The sequence below is a fragment of the Natator depressus genome, chromosome 2 (assembly GCF_965152275.1).
Source record: "Natator depressus isolate rNatDep1 chromosome 2, rNatDep2.hap1, whole genome shotgun sequence".
In the NCBI taxonomy this organism is placed as follows: domain Eukaryota; kingdom Metazoa; phylum Chordata; order Testudines; family Cheloniidae; genus Natator; species Natator depressus.
The window spans coordinates 127404443-127426054 of NC_134235.1; the positions used below are offsets into that span (position 1 = coordinate 127404443).

The 21612-nt window shown below is 41.1% G+C and overlaps 1 protein-coding gene across 3 annotated transcripts in view; it reads left to right on the forward strand.

Moving 5' to 3' along the window:
* Positions 1–21612, forward strand: part of CDH12 (cadherin 12) — an 822829-nt gene that overhangs the window by 613636 nt on the left and 187581 nt on the right. For all 3 annotated transcript variants that reach the window (XM_074944993.1, XM_074944992.1, XM_074944994.1), the window contains one exon: positions 2932–3347. In XM_074944993.1, the coding sequence (XP_074801094.1) occupies positions 3117–3347 (231 nt within the window). In that variant the 5' untranslated portion in view covers positions 2932–3116. The remainder of the gene's footprint in view (positions 1–2931; positions 3348–21612) is intronic.

Below are 21612 nucleotides of genomic sequence, written 5' to 3' on the forward strand. Positions count from 1 at the left end.
GTGTGTACCAATATTGAGAGCATATGTAGAGCTATAGTATGATGGAATCCTTTCTTATGGTTGGCGTCAATAAAAGGCAACAAATAAAAAGTAGGTTGGATGTTTGAGAGAGTACTAAAGTTTGACAATTTTCCTTTGTTACCGTAGAATATTCAGTTCTAGAGACCAAAAAGGAAATGTCTTTCATAAATTTTGAAAGTATCTTTATTAGAACCAATTGTTTGGGTCAGGCTTGTGCCCTTTTTCCCTGTACTGCAAATATCAAACTTTAATCCTTTCTGAAAATAAAGATCAAGCGGTCACTTTAACTAAATACCTTTTCATTGCACTTTAATATCCCATTTTATTAATATCTGTGCATGTCTTTGTTTGCTCTTTAAGTCTTGCAATCAGTTAGGTGTGGTGGTGGTTTTGGGGGGAGGGAAGAAGAGAAAATACCCTTTATGATTAGGATATGTAGGTTTTTTCTACTTTCTTTTGTTCTCAAAGCTTGTTACATTTCCCCTAACCTCCCAGTTATGTGTCTTTTATATTGAGAATTGAGCCTATATCTAAGAAATAATAACTGCATCATGATTACTGAAAAGAATAACATTATGCACAAGGAAAAATAACTGTAGACATTGTTTGAACATGAGAAAATAGATCCAGTAAGGTAGCTTGCAGTGTCTTCTTTACTAAAGGCCATGTTGCAGCATTTTTATTTTTATTTTTTAAAGCAGAAGTCTTTACTGAAATCAGTGACGACTTCTGCTTAAAAATCAATGACACACTATGGCTCTAACGAAGTGGTAAATTCCATGATGATATAAATTGCATTTTGTTTTTTAAGATTTAAAATTCACCTGTCTTAAATCCTGGAAGAAATTTACAGGATGCTTGAGAAACTGCATTTTGTCTGAGAACATTATACACAGAACTGTTGAACAACCTATCTTTGCTGTCCACAAGATCTCCATCGGAATCTCAGTCTTGCTGGTATTGTAAATACTGTACATGATGGTTGCAGGTGTAAGTTAGGCAGAAAACAACTCTGCTTCCCTGCCATGAAAATAAGCAGTGTCCCATATAAAATAGAATGATTGCCTTTGCTGGCCATCAGCAGCATGCAATGAAGAAGGAGCAGTCGAATCAGCCCAGGATGGAGAGATGCCAAACAGACATACTTGGGCCCCATGAAAATGCCAAGGGACTAGTTCTGACAATTGCACCAGCATAGCATCATCATCATAGCAAGAAACATTTGCTGCCTATGAATCCTTAGCTGTGCAAGCTTAAAATTCACTTTCCATGAGCGTTTGTTCAAGCATACTTCAGTTGCTTGAATGTTAGTGGAAATCCAACACAATGGGGCTGTGCGCAGACAGGTTGTGATATTTACCTAATTCTAAAATCCCAAGTTACTGCATTGACTCCAGTGCAGATTCGGTGGATTTTCACCAGTGAAATTGAGAACAACATTTCATCTGTTGAGACCTGAGTTCACTTACAAGAGAGCTAGCTTTTGTTGGGGATGGTATGGCATGAGTTAAAATGTATGGGTCTGATCCAAAGCTAAACCAAATAAATGGGAATCTTTAGATGGACTTTAATAGGCTTTGGATCAGGCCATATGTAGGTGATGTGGGTGCTAATTTTCACCATTTCTATCCCACTGAATTTGGTGCAAAGACTCCTGTGGTAGCTGTGCTCAGACTTTCGTTGGTCTGAATTTGATCCATATTTTTTTTTAAATATTGGAACTGCTTATTTTGCATCCTTCTACCATTGCCATTTTACTAACTACTGTCAATGAATCAAAGGATATCATAAATACAAAAATAATAGAGAGGGAGAGAGAACATCGCTGTAATTACACTGGCTGGAAAACAACATTTTTTTCATCAGTCATATGAAATATTCTGCACTGGGGTTCATAGTTTAATGTGTTAATAGGACTCACTGAGACAAGCACACAGACAGAAAATATGATTTTACATTGTTGGCATCTGGCTGCTACAAGGGTCACTACAATTGTAATAGTTCCCTTGATATGATAGTTCTGTCTCAGCCACATAGTTACTGTGCTGATTTATTTTTTAATCTGTAGGTTTGGTATATGTCAGTGTAAATGCATATCAATGTCTTGCGTTACCGATTTTGTGTGTGTGTGTGCGCGCAGCTTTGCAGTTTTCCCCATTGGCTGTTCTTTTGCTATTTTCCCCCTATTACTGTATTATTTATTATTATTATTATTATTTTATTTTATTTTATTTTATTTTACTATGGTAGCAGCTAAGGACCCAGCCCACTCCTGAACTGCAACATCCCTGCCATTTAACACTGGGCCTGTTCTGAGAAGAGACCACCAGTCATGACACATGCATTCTGAATCAGTGGTTTTATTTTATTCTTCTATATTGGTATAGTTTCCTTTTCATCCTTTTTAGTTCCTGTGGAATTCACACACTTTCATCTCTCTGAGAATAAGGTTCAATGCAAAGCTGTCTGTGTATAGCTCCAGTTATGGTAAGAAAGGGGAAATGTTTCCAAGGCTTATGTTTTGTGGCAGAGATTAAAAAAGGTACAGCATCCTGCCTCTTGATAATTTGGTCCACTATACTTCAATATTTTCTGCGCGAATCAAGAGTAAACATATTAGAAATCAATGAGGTGTAACAATTTTATTTGATAACTAGGCCAAAAAGAGCACTTGTCTTCAGACAGACACAAAAGTAATACTAAACAAAGTAAGAATGAACCATTCCTACAGTCACTGTGCAGTATCCTACAGCAACTCAATGCTATCAGCAAAATAGTACTAGTTTTTTTAAACTCTGCTTCTTGATCCTCTCTCTCTGTCTCAAGAAACTAACTAGGTGTGAGAATTTTGATGAACACTTCAATGTAATTTTACGTAATTTAATGTTGCCATGTAAATCTCTTTTATAGGTCCCTTTAGATGGAATTTAATGCTGCAAAAACCTTGTCATCAGAAGGATTAATGTCTGCATTAGCATTTCTGCAATAAAATCCGAAGCTAAGTGGTGCAGGCCACAGCCACCTCAAAGCTGGATTCTACAGCTCTACATTAAGTGCTGGAGTTTTTATTACTTGCTGTAGGGAAACCTTTGCCAATGCTTACAAGGAACTGTTTATCCCTGCTTCTCTGGGTCCTGTTTGATGGAGGTCTCCTAACACCACTGCATCCACAACTACAACAGACTTTAGAAGCACAGCCGAGAGAAAATGTTGTCACAATGCCAGGGAGGAGGTCATCCGCCCAGCGGGTCAAACGAGGCTGGGTATGGAATCAGTTTTTTGTGCTGGAGGAATATATGGGCTCTGAACCCCAGTATGTGGGAAAGGTAATTTTTTACTTTTTCTTTAAATGCTGAAGTGACAGACAGATAGTAATATAAGCTATAAATGTGTACGTTTTAGACAGGATGAATCTTCTCCACCCTTCCCCCCCACCTCCCATAAATTTAAACTGAGTCTTCTGGTGTTATATTTTGTGTATCTATCTGGTGGATCATACAAAATATGAATGGAAAACTGTGCTTAAATTAAATTGAAATTCAGAAAGTCCCTCACTTTTCCTGCAGCTTATAAATAAATAAATAACCCATATTTTGGTGTTTCATACATGTTGCCACGTAAGCAAAGAGAACAATAAAGCTATTAATAAATGCAGTTTGCATACTGCATAGGAATCAGATCCTCAGCTGGTGTAAATTATCATAGCTCCATTTGTTTCTGTGCAATTATGTTGATTTATGTCAGCTGAAAATTAGACCCTATTTGTTTCTCTTAGAATACTAGGGTACAAACAACTCCGCACCCCAGCATATGACTAATGTAGATATCAATATTTGTTTATCCACAAATTTATAACCCTTACTATCTGACTATGTTCACATTACTCTTGCTTTGGAGATAACATAAATCTGGGAATTCTGAAACATTTTTGTGTAGTAATAAACATAGTAGGATCTATTATAGGGCTGTTCATCATTGTTAGAATTAGATGTAAGATCAATTTCAGGGGTCGGATTTGGATCTGCCACTCTTGGGCCCGGGGCAAGCATACTGCCACTTGATCCATACTGAGGTACTGCATGTGTAAACTGTCATTTCTGTAGTTAGGTACTATTACTCACATTACTTTTTGGCAAATACTTGCTTTTGGTCTGTTAAGGACAAATCATATTGTGGTACCATATGCTTCACTTTCTGATCATTCCTATTGTTTCCATGCATGCCTGACAGGTGGACAGGTTGCCTCATATCACATATTTCAAACAAATATACAAATCTGATGCAGCTCTTGTACTGTGTGTGCGTGTGTGTGCGTGCACAAACATTATCTTGTAATGCAGCCCTTATATAGTGTGTGTGTGCGCACGCGCACACACACACACAATATATATATATATATAAGGGCTGCATTACAAGATAATGTTTGTTTGAACCATGACTTTGTGTGTGTGTGTGTTACAGTGATCATCATTTCTTCTGTGGTGCATGTCTAAGTTGGCAACCAGTTGGGTGGGGTGCAGGCAACAGTAGGAAAAGTCTTCTGAAATGAAAGATAAGATGCAACCTAAACTGTCAGGCAGCCAATGTGCAGAGTTGCACAGAGGTTGGAGGAGTAGTTAACAGCTCCAATTAAGTTTTAGTAGGATATGTCAAAATCTGAATGATGCATTGGAAATTGACCCAGTGATGTTTTACCTAATTCATATTTCTCCTTTACTCTGTTATGCATAAATTCTAATTTGACCATAGGACTTTACTCACTGGAAGTCAGAGGCCAATGATTCATTCCTTGGGCACTCAAAACTGCCACTGAAATGAGTGTTGGAGTTTTGCTTGCAATAGAAATGCAACATCATGCATTGACTTTGCTTATTATCACAGAGATCTTTTTTTCCATCTTTGTTTCAAATGTAAATGGTTCTGTCTATGTGGGGAATGAATACCATATTCTAACTGTAACCTGAATGATATTTACAACAATGTCACCTCTCTACCATTCCTGCCCCAAGCAAACCCCTCAGAACCAGGGAAAGAAGAGTAGAAGACTCCATAAAATCTGCTAGGAACTTTGCTTTGCTAATCTAAAGTGGAATGTGTTCAAATATTATAGCTTTAGGCATTAATAAAATCCTAAAATAGAGAGAGATAAAATTTTGAAATGCAAAATATATATACTGAGAACAAAACACAAAAGGTAACATGGTGAACCTATTTACCATCCCACCCCCCACAAAAGCAAACTAATATAATGATAAAATTTGGTCCTTGATGCTCTGTCTGAGATTTATTGTACCTGTAGTTCCTGGAGTCATGCAGTGTTTGGTGACATCAGGAATAGGTGCTCACGTACGGTAGTGATGAGTGTTATACAGACATGGATAGTCAGACAATGTAGCTTTATATCTTTTTGTCTTCTGTATTGGGTTTTTCAAATTACTTTAGGATTGTTTATTTGAGATTGAATGTTTGTTTGACAAATCCCATCTTAGTCAAAGTAGTTGAAAAATCCTGATACACTACAGCATTGCTGATCTGACACAAGCCTTACCTTTTGAGCACACGGACGTAGGAAACCCTGCATCTCCTCTCACTTTTTAAAATGTAAGTAAATAATAAAAGTGATCATCAAATTTGCTATGGTTGTACATTATATTTTCTCTTAACTCACCCCTTCCTCTGTCCTATACAGAAGATGCTAGAGAGGAAATCCTTTTGCAAGGTTTTAAATCACATCTTCTCCTGTGGTACAGGATTGCTAAGCTTTACTCTGTCTCAGCACACAGAGATGCTACCATAGCACCACCACGGCTCATAGGTTTTTGTGATCTTATGTAAGATGATTTGCTAATCATTCTGGGAAGTTTTAGACTGACAAAGGATAACTGGATCATATTAGCCTTGCATGAACAGTGGGTAACATTTGCACATCTTTACAAACTAAAAACCATTATGGTTAAAGAGCAATATTAGTCACGAGTAGGTTTTACAGATTAACCAGGCTTTTCTTTCATTCTGAAGTCTTTTTTTTTAAACTGATTCAAGTTGCTGAAAAGAGGAGTTCTTTATCACACATAGGGGTATGGATATAATTGCACTTTAAGATAAGTAATATTGATGCATCTTGAGTACTTAGTGTACACTTTAAGGAAATGTGCCCCTAGTGTGCCACTTCTACCTAGAAGATAAAAATAAAATATGAAGGCTCTGCTCATGGAACACACAATAATTGAGAAAGGGTAATGAATGCCTCATTAACATTAAGGCAGAAAACACAGATCTGTTTCTGGGACATGAAAACTGTTTAAGCTGATCGTGTATTGAAACAATGTATGGTTCTACTTTATGTTTATTATCAATTTCCTCGGTGAGGCAGAATTGTATCTGTCATAAGCATTTATCTCCAACAATCCACCAGAGATCATTGAATACATTATTTTACGTGGCTGCTTCTTTGCTTGATTTCCCGAATATATATATATAACAGATCTATCCTAGATATACAGCTATTTACTGTACTTTCAGTTGGAGATATATATAATCTCCAACTGAAAGCATAGTAAATAGCTGTATATCTAGGATAGAGCTGTTATTTAACCTTTTGAATACTAGCAAAGGATGCACACCCAACTGGGAAGAGGATATTCACAGACATTCCCCCATTGCATGATATGAAACCTCTATTAGAGAGACCAGGTGGGTGAGTATCTTTTATTGGCCCAACTTTCTGTTGGTGAGAGATACAAGCTTTTAAGCCACAAAGCTCTTCTTCAAGTCTGGGAAAGGTACTTTCAGCATCACAGCAAAATGCAACAGATTTTTAGTATGAATACTTAAAATATGTGCTGAGGGACCATTCAAGTTAGAGTGGCCCAATAACACCTCTGCAATAATAAGACAAAAAGAGGCGGTTAGTGAATTACAGATTGTTGTAATGTGCCATAAATCCAGTGTCACTGTTCAGTCCATGATTTTATGTGTCTAGCAGAGTAATGAGTTTAAGCTCTCAGGCTCATCTTTTGAAAGTGTTGTGCAGGTTTCCTTTGAGGATGAGGACTCTTAGATCAGACAGAGAGTGATGGCTTTGTGAAAAGTGTTCGCCCACAGGTGATGGGGTGTTTTTGTCTTTTATCATTTTCCTGTGTGAGTTCATTCAAGAGCATAGTGATTCTCTAGTTTCACCCACATAGTTGTTGTTGGGGCATTTAGAGCACTGGATGAGGCACACTGTTTGTTGTGATAGGCATGTGTAGGATCCATGAATCTTGAAAAGTGTGTTGGGCAGGGGAGGCTGTTGATCATTGTAGCAGTGGCGATATGTCTCAGGTTTTCCATGTGGTGCACAAATGAGTTCCTACATATTTTCGAAAATCCAATGTTTGCTTTATTTGTAATGATTCTTTAGCATCAAGTTAAAGCCGTATATTTGGGAAGCAGTTCTTGACTTAGCACTATTTTATTATTTCTTGAAGTATTGGAATATCCAGGATTTTTCATGTGGCATGTAAGACTATTTTGTGCTTGGAATTACAACTTTTGTATCTTTTTCTTCCAGTCAGGTAACAGGACAATTCTCTGATAGGTGCACTGTGGGTTATATGCTTATTATAGAACTGCAGCACTAACAATAGCTCTGTAATTTATAAATAAAGGTTTAATGTGCTTATTAAATCAGCTACCATTTTCACTAAACATTTAGAGATGACTACTTAATTTTGGAAGCCACCTGGAACAGAACGGAAGAGATTTACAGCAGTAATGTCAGATATTATCAGCCAAAACTCTCAATCCAGTTTATGTTGGTTTTCAGGAGACTATCTTAAAAAGTGTCAGGTTGCATTTCAAATGATAGTTGTAGAAACTGATGGGGATTAGGCTAGTTCACAGTTAGAGAACCTGAAATAGTGCTTAAGGTTGACACATTCAAAGCTGGCCGTAAAGAATTCTCTTGACAACACACTTTGGCCATTGTAAATGGAACAGTAAATCAAGGTTTCAGAAATCCTTTGCCTGCATATTGGACAGTAGGGTGGGAGCACAGTAAGAATCTGCCAGATTTACAGGCAAGAGACTCAGGGAAGTCTCTATAGCAGTTGTCTATAGCAGTTCTAGATTAAAATGCAAATATTGTGCCCAATACTGCCCTGAGTTCTATTTGTGCAAATGAGGAGGATTTTTGTATGCTTATTTGATTCTAGAAATAAATCCATTTCATTTGTTGTGTTTGATGTCACTTTCCTGGCATCTTGAGGCATTAAAAATTGCATAAACATTGTGTGTGTGTGTGTGTGTGTGTGTGTGTGTGTGTGTGTGTGTGTGTGTACACACACACACACACACACACACACACACACACACACACAACACAATTTATGTTTATGATTTTTAATGCCTCAAGATGCTGGTAAAATGACATCAAGCACAGCAAATTAGATGGATTTATATATAAACAACCCACAAAGGGCAAAATTCTCTCCTCAGACCTCTGTTTGGCACCGAAGGGTACGGTATGGTCCTGATCCTCAGGACTAGCTCTAGCCCCAACACAATTTAAAGCTGCTAGCAGGACTAAGACATAAGGTTCTTAATGGTCCTTATGCCACTGCAGGATAGGTGTAACCCAGTGTTACTACGCTGTGCCCTCTCCACATTCTGTCATGCCCCTGATGTTCCACCTACACCAGTATGGGAAGGCAGATGTCCACACCAGGGAGCCAGCAGGGAAATTCTCTTTATGGTGCCTGATCATCTGGCCAAGAAACTTGAAATATGAACACTGGAACACACACACACACTTGATGGGAAAGGAGTTGCTGGCATCAGCCCATTTCATGATGGAGAGATATCAATATTACAAAAATCACCGGCATGTTTGGTGCCTGTGTTGACAGGCCCAGAAGTGATACCAAGGACTGAATGTTGCAGGAGAATGAGCTGTCCTCTCTCTCACAGGCTGATGCCTCCAAAACAAAATTGGATGATGGGGACGCATAGGGAAGAAATCTTGAACAGCATGTGCTGTAATCCTCCTCTAGATAAACAGAAGACTTCCAGTTCTGGGGCACTTAATCTGACACTGTTCACAAACACTACATTCACTTGAAGGAAATAAAACAATACAATTAAAAGGAAGATAAGTCCATACATGTATTTTGCAACCATATTGCCCTTTACACACAAAAATTAGTATAAGGGCTTGGTTACACTTGCAAGTTACAGCACAATAAAGGAGCCCCGGGTGCCCTCGCTCACTACCCGTCCACACTGGCAAGGCATGTAGAGCGCTCTGACTCCGCGGCTACAGCACTGCTGGTACTCCACCATGGCAAGTGGAATAAAGTCTGCTGCGCCCCCGTTGGAGCGCCGCAGCGCCAGTATGAACGAGGTATTGCTTTACTGCTCTCTGATCAGCCTCCGGAAATGTTGCATAATCCCCTTAAGTCAAGTGGCCACTCTTGTCATTGTTGTGAAACTGGCTGCAGGAATGCAGAAATGCCCTTTCAAAGCTCCATTTCGGAGAAGCTGGCTGCTTATCAGCTCTGAGAAAAAGCAACCGTTTACTGTTTGCTTTGAGTGAGTGAGAGAGAGGCGGGGGTGAGGGTGGGCGGGGTCTGACTTTATAAGACAGCATACTGACACACTCTCAGCACCCCAAAAACCCACTCTCTCTCCCCCCACATACACACAACTTATTCCCTGTCACACTCCACCCCCCCCCATTTGAAAAGCATGTTGCAGTCACTTGCATGCTGGGATAGCTGCCCATAATGCACCGCTCCCAATGCCGCTGCAAATGTGGCCACGCCAGTGCACTGTCAGCTGTCAGTGTGGACAGACTGCAGTGCTTTCCCTACTTCGCTCTCCGAAGGTGGGTTTAACTCACAGCCCTCTACATCTGCAAGTGTAGCCATGCCCTTAATCTTTATTGAGGCATGTGCCTTGGCTAATCTGATTTTCTTTTAAATTATATATTTAATAGATTTCTATTGTTGAGTAATACCATGGTAACATTTCATTTGCCAGCTGTCACCCAGCTTTTGTGCTAGCACATGTGATTCAAAACTCACAAATGAGACCAGGTCTACTGCAAAGAGAAATAGGAAGAGCTCTCTGTATCATTCCCATTAGTCATTCCTCTGATGTCACTTTCAAGGAGATAAAAGAGATGATGTTTCATGGACTATTGCTTATGACATATGTTAATTCAGTCCCTTGAGAAGGACATCCCAGTTACTCACTTGTTGGATATAACGGATCGTGGGCAAATTGCATTTAAAGTTAAATGAACAGCTTCAGAACAGCAGTAGTTCTATTAATAAGCTATTCACATGTCTGACCCCACCAGAAACTCTCTCACCCACTTCAACCCCATGGATTAAACGTCCCACTAATTTCAATGGGAGATGAACCAAGGTACTGGACGTTAAAATTGGGACCCTTGTTTGGTAGTTTAGATGCTTCTGTTCGATTAGTGTGTGTCTACACAGCAGGCAGGCTGTGATTTACATCTCATGTACACTTACCCATGCTCACTGAAATCTAGCTGGATTGTGAAAAATAGAGGTGAGGTCATGACAACGAGGGCTGCACAAGCAAGTACTTACCCAGGGGGCCAAGAGGAATTGTGCAGCCCACACTGAAGTAAATGACACCACAACCTCACTGCTATTTTTAATGAGCTAGCTAGAGGTCAGCACAGGTACGTCTACAGAAGCTGCAAATCACACCTCCAATTACAGTTTAGATAAACCCTTAATCAGTGATGTTCTTTCTTAGCTACATGCCTCTTGTGGGTATTTTTGTGGTGATTGCTTTGTTCCTAACATGTATATTTTCTTTTAAGAATATATGAGACATTAGTAATACTTAGCACTTTTAATCTTCAAAGGGCTTTAAAAAAATCAGGTAATTCTCACAATGTCCCTATGAAGTTCATGAGCAGAGCAGCAATATCCCAGGTTTACAGATGGGAACATTGAGGAAGAGAGATTAGGTGGCTTGCTCAAGATCAGAGGGAATCAGCACTGGGATTAGAACTCAGAAGCTCCCAGCTCACACGACTATGCTCAGACCATTTGACCTCACCTCTCTCCTTTAATATTAAGTAGTGAAAAATGGAGGATTTTGAAAGTTTTGCATCTGGTTCACTGCATAAAGTACACAAGACACACAATATATTTGACAGATGCACATGAAATTGTGGGATGGAATTTTAAGTGGAGCTGTAGAAATAAATAAACTCCCAGTAGCAACTTACATTTGCTTTTAATGTTTCCTTTTGTAAGTTTATCTTTTGTATGAGGTTCAGAAAGATGCAGTATCACTGAAACATGTTGTAAAGGATTGAGAATTAAATATAACACACGTGTTGCTATTTTTCATCTCGTGGATTTGCTTCTTAAACTGGCTGATGTCAAGCTTTAATGAGGAAAATTAGAAAGCTAGGTATCTATCACAGCAGCAGCTTCTGTCTGTGGTTTTTATATTGCGAAGAATTACATAAAATATGTGGTGATCAAACAAACCAGATGAAACCTTCATTTTAATTTCTTTCATGAAAGGACAAAAAAGTGGACTTATGATGAAAGGGAGACCCAGGTGGAATGGGAGGACAGACTCCTTGTGACACGCTTTCTGATAGAAGTAAAGGGGGCTGATTAATGATCATTCTTTGCACACTAAGGAGGTCACACAAGAGAGGGGTTACAGTTGTGAGACCTCATCAATTGATGGTGGTATGGAATTCAGTCACAGGTAGAAGACTGTGTTGTGACTGTGAGGACAATTCAGTGGTTTCCTTTCTTGGTGGCAACAGACTTAATGAATCATCTAGACAGAAGATGGTGCTGAGGATGAGCCTGTGGTTGTGACCTAAGGATGTGTAGGAGAGAGTTCGTGGAAGCTAAATTTAGATGACTAGAAAAAAGGCTGCTTGTGTCTGTAGTAGGTTTCCCTAAAATGCTTCTGTTTGTATATGCAGGTTCAGACAGATGTGGGATTGTCAGAAGCACAATGAATGGATGAAAAGTTGGTATGAAGGAGGAGGATTTATGAGCACTTGGGAACTTTGTGGATCAGTAAGAGTGTATGCAGAAAGGATGGGCTCTAATTTAACCAAAGTGGAACCTGACTGCTGGCAGAGATTATTTGCAAGGTCTGAAGGGGATTTTAATCTAGATGCTGAGGAAAAGCTGACAGATATACTCCAAATGTATACCCCAAATTAAAAAAACACAGTAAAAGAACTAAAAAAAGAGCCACCGTGGCTTAACAACCATGTAAAAGAAGCAGTGAGAGATAAAAAGGCATCTTTTAAAAAGTGGAAGTCAAATCCTAGTGAGGTAAATAGAAAGGACCATAAACACTGCCAAATTAAAAGTAAAAATGTAATAAGAAAAGCCAAAAAGGAGTTTGAAGAACAGCTAGCCAAAAACTCAAAAGGTAATAACATGTTTTTTAAGTACATCAGAAACAGAAAATCTCCTAAACAACCAGTGGGGCCCCTGGAGGATCAAGATACAAAAGGACCACTTAAAGATGATAGTCATAATGGAGAAACTAGATGAATTCTTTGCTTCAGTCTTCACGGCTGAGGATGTTAGGGAGATTCCCAAACCTGAGTCGTCTTTTGTAGGTGACAAATTTGAGGAATTGTCACAGATTGAAGTGACACTAGAGGAGGTTTTGGAATTAATTGAGAAACTTAACAGTAGCAAGTCATTGGGACCAGATGGCATTCACCCAAGAGTACTGAAAGAACTCAAATGTGAAATTGTGGAACTATTAACTATGGTTTGTAACCTGTCCTTTAAATCAGCTTCTGTACCCAATGACTGGAAGATAGCAAATGTAACACCAATATTTAAGAAGGGCTCTAGAGGTGATCCTGGCAATTACAGACCAGTAAATCTAAAGTCAGTACCGGGCAAATTAGCTGAAACAATAGTAAAGAATAAAATGGTCAGACACAGAAGAACATAAATTGTTGTGCAAAAGTCAACATGGTTTCTGAGATCATGTTTTACTAATCTATTAGAGTTCTTTGAGGGAGTCAACAAACGTGGACAAGGGGGATCCAGTGGACATAGTGTACTTAGATTTCCAGAAAGCCTTTGACAAGGTCCCTCACCAAAGGCTCTTACATAAATTAAGTTGTCATGGGATAAGAGGGAAAATCCTTTCGTGGACTGAGAACTGGTTAAAAGACAGGGAACAAAGAGTAGGAATAAATGGTAAATTTTCAGAATGGAGGGGGGTAACTAATGGTGTTCCCCAGGGTCAGTTCTAGGACCAATCCTATTCAACCTAGTCATAAGTGATCTAGAGAAAGGGGTAAATAGCGAGGTGGCAAAGTTTGCAGATGATACTGAACTGCTGAAGATAGTTAAGACCAAAGCAGATTGTGAAGAACTTCAAAAAGATCTCACTAAACTAAGTGATTGGGCAACAAAATGGCAAATGAAATTTAATGTGGATAAATGTAAAGTAAGGCACAAAGGAAAAAATAACCCAATTATACATACAATATGATGGGGGGCTAATTTAGCTACAACTAATCAGGAGAAAGATCTTGGAGTCATCGTGGCTAGTTCTCTGAAGACGTCCATGCAGTGTGCAGCGGCAGTCAAAAAAGCAAACGGGATGTTAGGAATCATTAAAAAAGGGATAGAGAATAAGATGGACAATATCTTATTGCCCTTAGATAAATCCATGGTACGCCCACATCCTGAATACTGCGTGCAGATGTGGTCCCCTCATCTCAAAAAAGATATATTGGCATTAGAAAAGGTTCAGAAAAGGGCAAAATGATTAGGGGTTTGGAATGGGTCCCACATGAGGAGAGATTAAGGAAGCTAGGACTTTTCAGCTTGGAAAAGAGGAGACTAAAGGGGGATATGATAGAGGTATATAAAATCATGAGTGGTGTGGAGAAAGTGAATAAGGAAAAGTTATTTTACTTGTTCCCATAACATAAGAACTAGGGGCCACCAAATGAAATTAATGAGTAGCAGGTTTAAAACAAATAAAAGGAAGTTCTTCTTCACACAGCGCACAGTCAACCTGTGGAACTCCTTGCCTGAGGAGGTTGTGAAGGCTAGGACTATAACAGGGTTTAAAAGAGAACTGAATAAATTCATGGAGGTTAAGTCCATTAATGGCTATTAGACGTGATGGGTAAGGAATGGTGTCCCTAGCCTCTGTTTGTCAGAGGGTGGAGATGGATGGCAGGAGAGAGATCACTAGATCGTTACCTGTTAGGTCCACTCCCTCTGGGGCACCTGGCATTGGCCTCTGTCAGTAGACAGGATACTGGATCGACATTTGGTCTGACCCAGTATGGCCATTCTTATGTTCTTATACTGGGGAACACTCAGGTTAGACATAGACATCTGGTAATCCAAAAACCACTCTGTACCCAGTGAAGGGTTAAAACAGAAATTATATCAGAACTGAAGGAGGAACAGGTTGAGATCACAGAATTAAGTTCTGGAAAACCAGAAGAGTGTCAGGCTATGGAGTTAAAAATAGTCAGACAGCTAAAAATAAAAATGAATAAATGTCCCACAGTCCCTACCTATATCAGTGCAAGAATCTTATAAGTAAAAACTAAGGTTTCTTGAAATAGAAGGTGGTCATAAGATAATAGGCTTTACTGAAACATGGTGAGATGATACAAATCAATGGGATACCATAATACTGCCCTATAAACTATACCTAAAAGGTTTAATAGAATCTAGTGAGCTACAGTTCAGAATAGACCATACAGTAGAATTTTTATAGATACAAATCCAAAGTAATAAATTATTCTGCTGGCCTCGGTATCAAAGGGTACTTGTAGTGGGGCAGTTACCCAGCTCTGGTGGAAAAGGCTAGGCTGATTGGGGAAGCAGCCACAGATGGGGCCACACCCAATCAGGCCACAGCTGGCCTTATAAAAGGGCTGTGAGCCAGGAGCTGAATGATTCTCACTCTAGCCCTGGAGTGGGAATGGCCTAGCTGCCTGAGAGCAGGGTACCTGAAGCAGAGCGGTGCTGGGGAAAGGCAAGAGGAGCTCCAGCCTGGCAATTGCCCAGGCTGAGGCCTTGGTAAAGGCCTAAAGGAGGTACTGGGGCTACAGAGGTGTAGCCCAGGGATAGGAGGAGGCAACTGGTCCTACCCCCTTGCCAATGATGAGTGGCCCTTACAGACTGCAGTTTGCTCCAGTGAGAGGGAGCTAGATGATGACTGGCAGTAGCCACTGAGGCAAAGTGGGCATAGGGGAAGGGGGTTCCCCTGGGTGGGGAGACCCAGAGTGTGAGGGTACTGCTGGGGCAGAACACTGAGGTAAAGGGTCCGGGGGGGACATGGGGGGCTGAGGCAGGGGAGACACTGGCCAACAGAGGGTGCTCTGAGGCTGGAAAAGAGCTAATTCCCAGAAGACCAGCAGGAGGCGCCATGCCAGTGAGTCTTTGCTTTGCTACAGTACTGTGTGCCCGATGTTGTGGAGTCACATTGGAGCCATAACTCAAACATCGCATTTTATTGAAGTTCAGTGGTAAAGTTCAGCTTCATGTCTTAGCTTTAATCTCAACTTGGAGATCAACATCTCTGACTGTTACATAAGAGTGTTTGAAGCGTGAGGGTCCTTGGGTTGGCACACCAACTGCTCACAACATCGTCTCTCAATACCTCACTCAGTAAACTGGCTCCCATAGAACATCAAGTCACATTCAAAGTCTCCGTTTTAATCTCCAACACCCTTTTTGGAATTGCCCAAGATACTTCGTAGACTACTTTTCTTTCCATGGTGAGGGCCTGTCTCGTCAGCTATGTTCATCAGGTTCAACAAAACTGTTGACCTTAAGGATGAAATGTGTGAGAAGCAGAGACAGAAGTGGGGAAAGAAAACTGTCAAAACAAAAATTGACCTGATTGCTTCAGTGCTACTAGGAAGGCAATTAGTCCATTGGCTGATTGTGATATTCTTTGTAAGAGATAGGTGAGGTACAAGAGGATAGATGAGAGAATCAGAAGAAAATGGACATGTTTGAACTTGAAATAAAATTACATGTAGTTTTAATTGTTAGTTTCTAGTTTAAATTTTAATTTCCTCTGGACTAAGGTACAGCAACCTAATTTCACAAACACACTAATAAAAGGATCTTCTTTCACTGCTCTGTTCACATTTTCTAGTACAGCCACACAATAAAAAAGAACAGGATGAAAACAGAATAATATTAGATAAGATTTTGAAAAACCCAAAAGAATAAAAGATAATGATGGTAAGCAGAAGCAGAAATTGCAACAGTAAAAAGGTGCAGCAGGAGCTACAGAAATGGCATTAGTGGAAATAAGGGGGTGAAATCCTGACCTTGTTGAAGTCAATAGGACTTTTGCCTTTGACTTCAATAGAGCCAGGATTCCAATAGAAACACTATGCTACCAAACCTCCCTGGCTTCCTTTACTGCATACCACTTGCAATGGGATTTATAATTTGCAATCTATCTTAATTTCTTACATTCCTTCAACTATTTACTGATGCCATTGCTAGTAGTGATAGTTTCTAACTAATACAGCAAGCATAATTTTGAATGACAGTTTGGATTCATCTGTCGTCAGCACTTACTGTTAGTTTGTTACTTACTGTGGTTTTGATTCTGCTTAGTTTATTTGTTTTAATTATATGGATTGCTGTGACTCAAAATAAATAAAAAAAATTATTTTGCTGAGGGCATTCGAAGTAGAAAGAGGCAGAACTGGCCTCTCACACAATACGTGATATCTCCACATGCTCCATGCTGTATTATTGTTTGGTTTAATCATGTATTCGGTAAAATAGTTCTCTCTACTAGTTTATTGTATGGAGTTGTATGGAGCCCTTAGCTTCTGTAGACTGAAGTCTTAATGGTGTCTCAATGATACAGGGCAACATATGCGATTAGTGGATGCCCAGGGTGTTTCTGTGGTGTTTGCCCAGTGATAGTCATAATCAGCTAATGACTCGAGGTGTGTTAGTGCTACCCACAGAGCCACTGAGGGCATAAGAACCACCATCAGTTCATTCTCGGACAACTGCCTGCTGAGCAGTCACTGCTGCTTCTGGCTACAAGGAGCAGTAGCTCAATAGCATGATCTAGTCTGGTCTAGTGGAGAAAGTACAGAATTGAGAGAAAGGGACTCCTATATTCTAATCCTAAATCTAATACTAATTTCCATGCTGGCCTTTTTCAGGAGACCGAGAGCTTTTCTGTCTCAATTTCATCACATGTAAATTGAAGATCTTATGTAATGATTCTGAATCGGGAGTTATGATAAATTAGTTAATGTTTGTAGAGAATTGTTGCATTCACAAGGATGCATACACACTATTGCCAACCTGAAAGATCAAAAATGATGAATCAGACCCTCAAAAATCAAGATTGGACCAAAAAAAGATTTAAAAAAATAGCCTAAAGCATTATTTGAACTTTTGACTTTTTAAGCCCCTCTGCCTGTGTGTGTGTGACTATTTCAGGTTGAAAGATCTTTTAATGCACACCTCTCTCTTTCACTGGTCAGATGGAGACTCCATAGACACAGACTTTAAGGTCAAAAGGGACAATCCTGATCCTCTAGTCTGACCTCCTGCACATTGCAGGCCACAGAACCTCACCCATCCACTCCTGTAATAGACCCCTAATCGCTGGATGACTTACTGAAGTCTTCAAATCATGGTTTAAAGACATCAAGTTACAGAGAATCCACCATTTACACTAGTTTAAACCTGCAAGCGATCCATATCCCATGCTGCAGAGGAAGATGGGGGTGGGGGGTGGGGAATCCAGGGTCTCTGTGCTTTTGACCGCAAAAGAAAATTCCTTCCTGACCCCAAGCATGGTGGTCAGTTAGATCCTGAGTAGGTGGGCAAAACCCAGCAGGCAGATACCTGGGAAATAATTCTCTGTAATATCTCACAGCCCTCCACGTCTAGTTTCCCATCTCTGGCTGCTGGGGATTTTTGCTACTGGCATTCGCCGATGGGCCACATGCCATTGTAAGCATTTTCCCCTTTCTTAGAGGTGAGAAGAGAGTAACTGCCGTCCATTTCCTATTGCTGTCTTTACCCAGCAGCAACATTTTGTCTCCTGATATCCCAGAGAACTTTTGTACCATGGATCCAGGAGCACCTCTTCCCCAGCTTTCCCATCCCTGCCTCCCTCTGTCCCAGTACTTCTCTTCTGCCTCGCTGACACAGATCCTAACATGTGCCCAGTGGTGAGCTGGAGCCAGTTCCCACCGGTTTGCTAGAACTGGTTGTTAAATTTAGAAGCCCTGGAGCACCCACCGGCAGCTCTCCCCTCACCCCCGGCCCCGCCCCACCCCGCCCCAGCCCCAGCTCACCTCCGCTTTGCCTCCGCCTCGTCCCCTGAATGCACCGCCCCGTTCTGCTTCTCCGCCCCCCACCCCAGGCTTCCCGCAAATCAGCTGTTCCAGCAGGAAGCTGGGGCAGGCTGAGAAGCAGGCCGTGGCTTCCCGCTCAGGCCCAGGGAGGCGGAGGTGAGCTGGGGCAGGGGGGGGGCGCAAATAGGGCTGCCCGTACCGCAGCAGGTAACCCGGGGGGGGCAGGGGGACCACTTCCCGCCCCAGTTCACCTCCACCACCCTCGGCCTGAGCGGGAAGCCACCGCCTGCTTCTCTACCCTCCCAGGCTTCCCGCTGAACAGCTGATTCGCGGGAACCCGGGGGAGGGTGCGGAGAAGCAGAGAGGGGCGATGTGTTCAGGGGAGCAGGAGGAGGTGAGGTGAGCTGAGGCCGGGTGTGGGGCGGGGAGCTGCCGGTGGGTGCTCTGCACTCACCAAATTCTCCCCGTGGGTGCTCCAACCCTGGAGCACTCAGGGAGTCGGCGCCTAAGGTGCCACTTTTGATGTGATCAGTGGGGGAGTGGTCACTCCTCCTGCTCATTATAGTCCTGCTCCCTCCCAGCTACGCTCCCTTGCCCCTAGGAGCCAGAGGGACCTGCTGGATGCTTCCTGGGAGCTGTCCCAGGTAAGCACCTCCGGGACTCCCCCCCTCACGCCCCTGCAGGTGCCTCTGGCTCTTAGGGGTGGGGTGGGCACCCACTACGGTGGCCCATGAGACCCTCCTGCCCGGTTCTGGGGGCAGTCAGGGGACAGTGGATGGGGAATCTAACATGTTAGTGTTACTTAATCATGTAAAACACAGAAGAGTACAGATCATATAAAACAACAAATACTATACATGTTCCTGCTTCACTTCCTTCATCACTCCAGGGCATTCTTTGGGCTGGGGTCAGAGTCCCTTGGTTTGTCCAGACTCCTGCTTCAGTGCATGGCTTGTGGGCTGCGATATGCGTGGCTGAATCTTCCTCATTGATTGGGGGAAATGTCCCTTGAGTAGAACAGCTTCTGCCCTTTTAAATCTTTTTAGTCCCCCTCTGTCAGATGATACCCTTGCCAGCTTCATCACATGAGCACAAACCCCTTTCAGGTGACATCATTGCCAAGGTGACCTCCCCCACTACTAAACCAATTCCCCTGAGTAGTGACCAGTCTTTTGTCTATAGTGCATAGATCTCTAATGTTTGGGGACTTGGTCAGTTGCCCTCTTTTGTTTTTTCACCAGCCTTTGGAATCTCAACCTGTCAAGGTTCCTTCCCCACTCTGAACTCTAGGGTACAGATGTGGGGACCTGCATGAAAACCTCCTAAGCTTACTTTTACCAGCTTAGGTTAAAACTTCCCCAAGGTACAAACTGTTTTACCCTTTGCCCTTGGACTTCCACTGCCACCACCAAACTTTATCTGGGTTCCTGAGAAAACGTTGTTTGGAAACGTCTTTCCCCCAAAAATCCTCCCAACCCTTGCACTCCACTTCCTGGGGAAGGTTTGGTAAAAATCCTCACCAATTTGCATAGGTGACCACAGACCCAAACCCTTGGATCTTAGAACAATGAAAAAGCATTCAGTTTCCTTACAAGACGACTTTTAATAGAAGTAAAAAAGAATCACCTCTGTAAAATCAGGATGGTAAATACCTTACAGGGTAATTAGATTCAAAACATAGAGAATCCCTCTAGGCAAAACCTTAAGTTACAAAAAAACCACACAGACAGGAATATTCATTCTATTCAGCACAGCTATTTTCTCAGCCATTTAAAGAAATCATAATCTAACGCATACCTAGCTAGATTACTTACTAAGTTCTAAGACTCCATTCCTGTTCTGTCCCCGGCAAAAGCATCACACAGACACAGACCCTTTGTTTTTCTCCCTCCTCCCAGCTTTAGAAAGTATCTTGTCTCCTCATTGGTCATTTTGGTCAGGTGCCAGCGAGGTTACCTTTAGCTTCTTAACCCTTTACAGGTGAGAGGATTTTTCCTCTGGCCAGGAGGGATTTTAAAGGTGATTACCCTTCCCTTTATTTATGACACAACCCAACATGGATACAAATAGACCATAGATAAGACAAAAGGGTCCACGTTCAAAATAGAGTTTTCATCCTGACACAGTCCCATAGAGTTCATAATCTTACACAGAATTCATATATTGAAACAAGGAAAGAAGAAATAGTACCACTAAACACTGAGGATTGGTGGAGATTAAAGATAATCTAGGCATGGCCAAACACCTAAACTAGTACTTTGCCTATATTTTTGATAAGGGCAATGAAGAGTTTAGGGGTAGTGACGGGATGGCTAATGGAAATGAGGATATGGAAGTACAAATTACCACTTCTGAGGTGGAAGTCAAACTCAAACAGCTTAATGGGACTAAATTGAGGGGCCCAGATAATCTCCATCCAAGAATATTAAAGGAACTGGCACATGAAATTGCACACCCAATAGCAAGGATTTTTAATTAATCTGTACATTTGGAGGATTGTATCCTATGACTGGAGAATTGCTAATATAGAACCTATTTTTAAGAAATGGGCAGGGGGGAAGTGATCTGGGAAACTACAGATTTGTTAGTTTGGTCCTAATATATGCAAGGTCTTAGAACAAATTTTGAAAGAGAAAATAGTTAAGGACCTAGAGGTAAATGGTAATTGGGATAAAATGAAATATTGTTTTACAAAAGCGAGATCATGCCAGACCAATCTAATTGCTTTCTTTGAAAAGATAATTGATTTTTTTAGACAAAAGAAATGCAGTAGATCTAATCTATCTGGATTTCAGTAAGGCATTTGATACAATTCCATGTAGGAAATTATTAGTTAAATTGGAGAAGATGGGGATTTAGATGAAAATTTAAAATGGATAAGGAACTGGTTAAAGGGGTGACTACAATGGGTCACGATGAAAGGTGAACTGTCAGGATGGAGAGAGGTTGCTAGTGGAGTTCTTCAGGGATTGGTTTTGGGACCAATCTTATATCATTTTTATTAATGACCTTGGTACAAAAAGTGGGAGTGTGCTAATAAAATTTGTGGATGGCACAAAGTTTGGAGGTATTGCCAATATGGAGGACTGGAATTTCATACAAGAAGATCTGGATGACCTTGAAAACAGGAGTAATAGAAATGGGATGAAGTTTAATAGTGCAAAGTCATGCACTGTGGAACTAACTATACATTTTGCTATAAGATGGAGACTTATCAGTTGGAAGTGACAGAG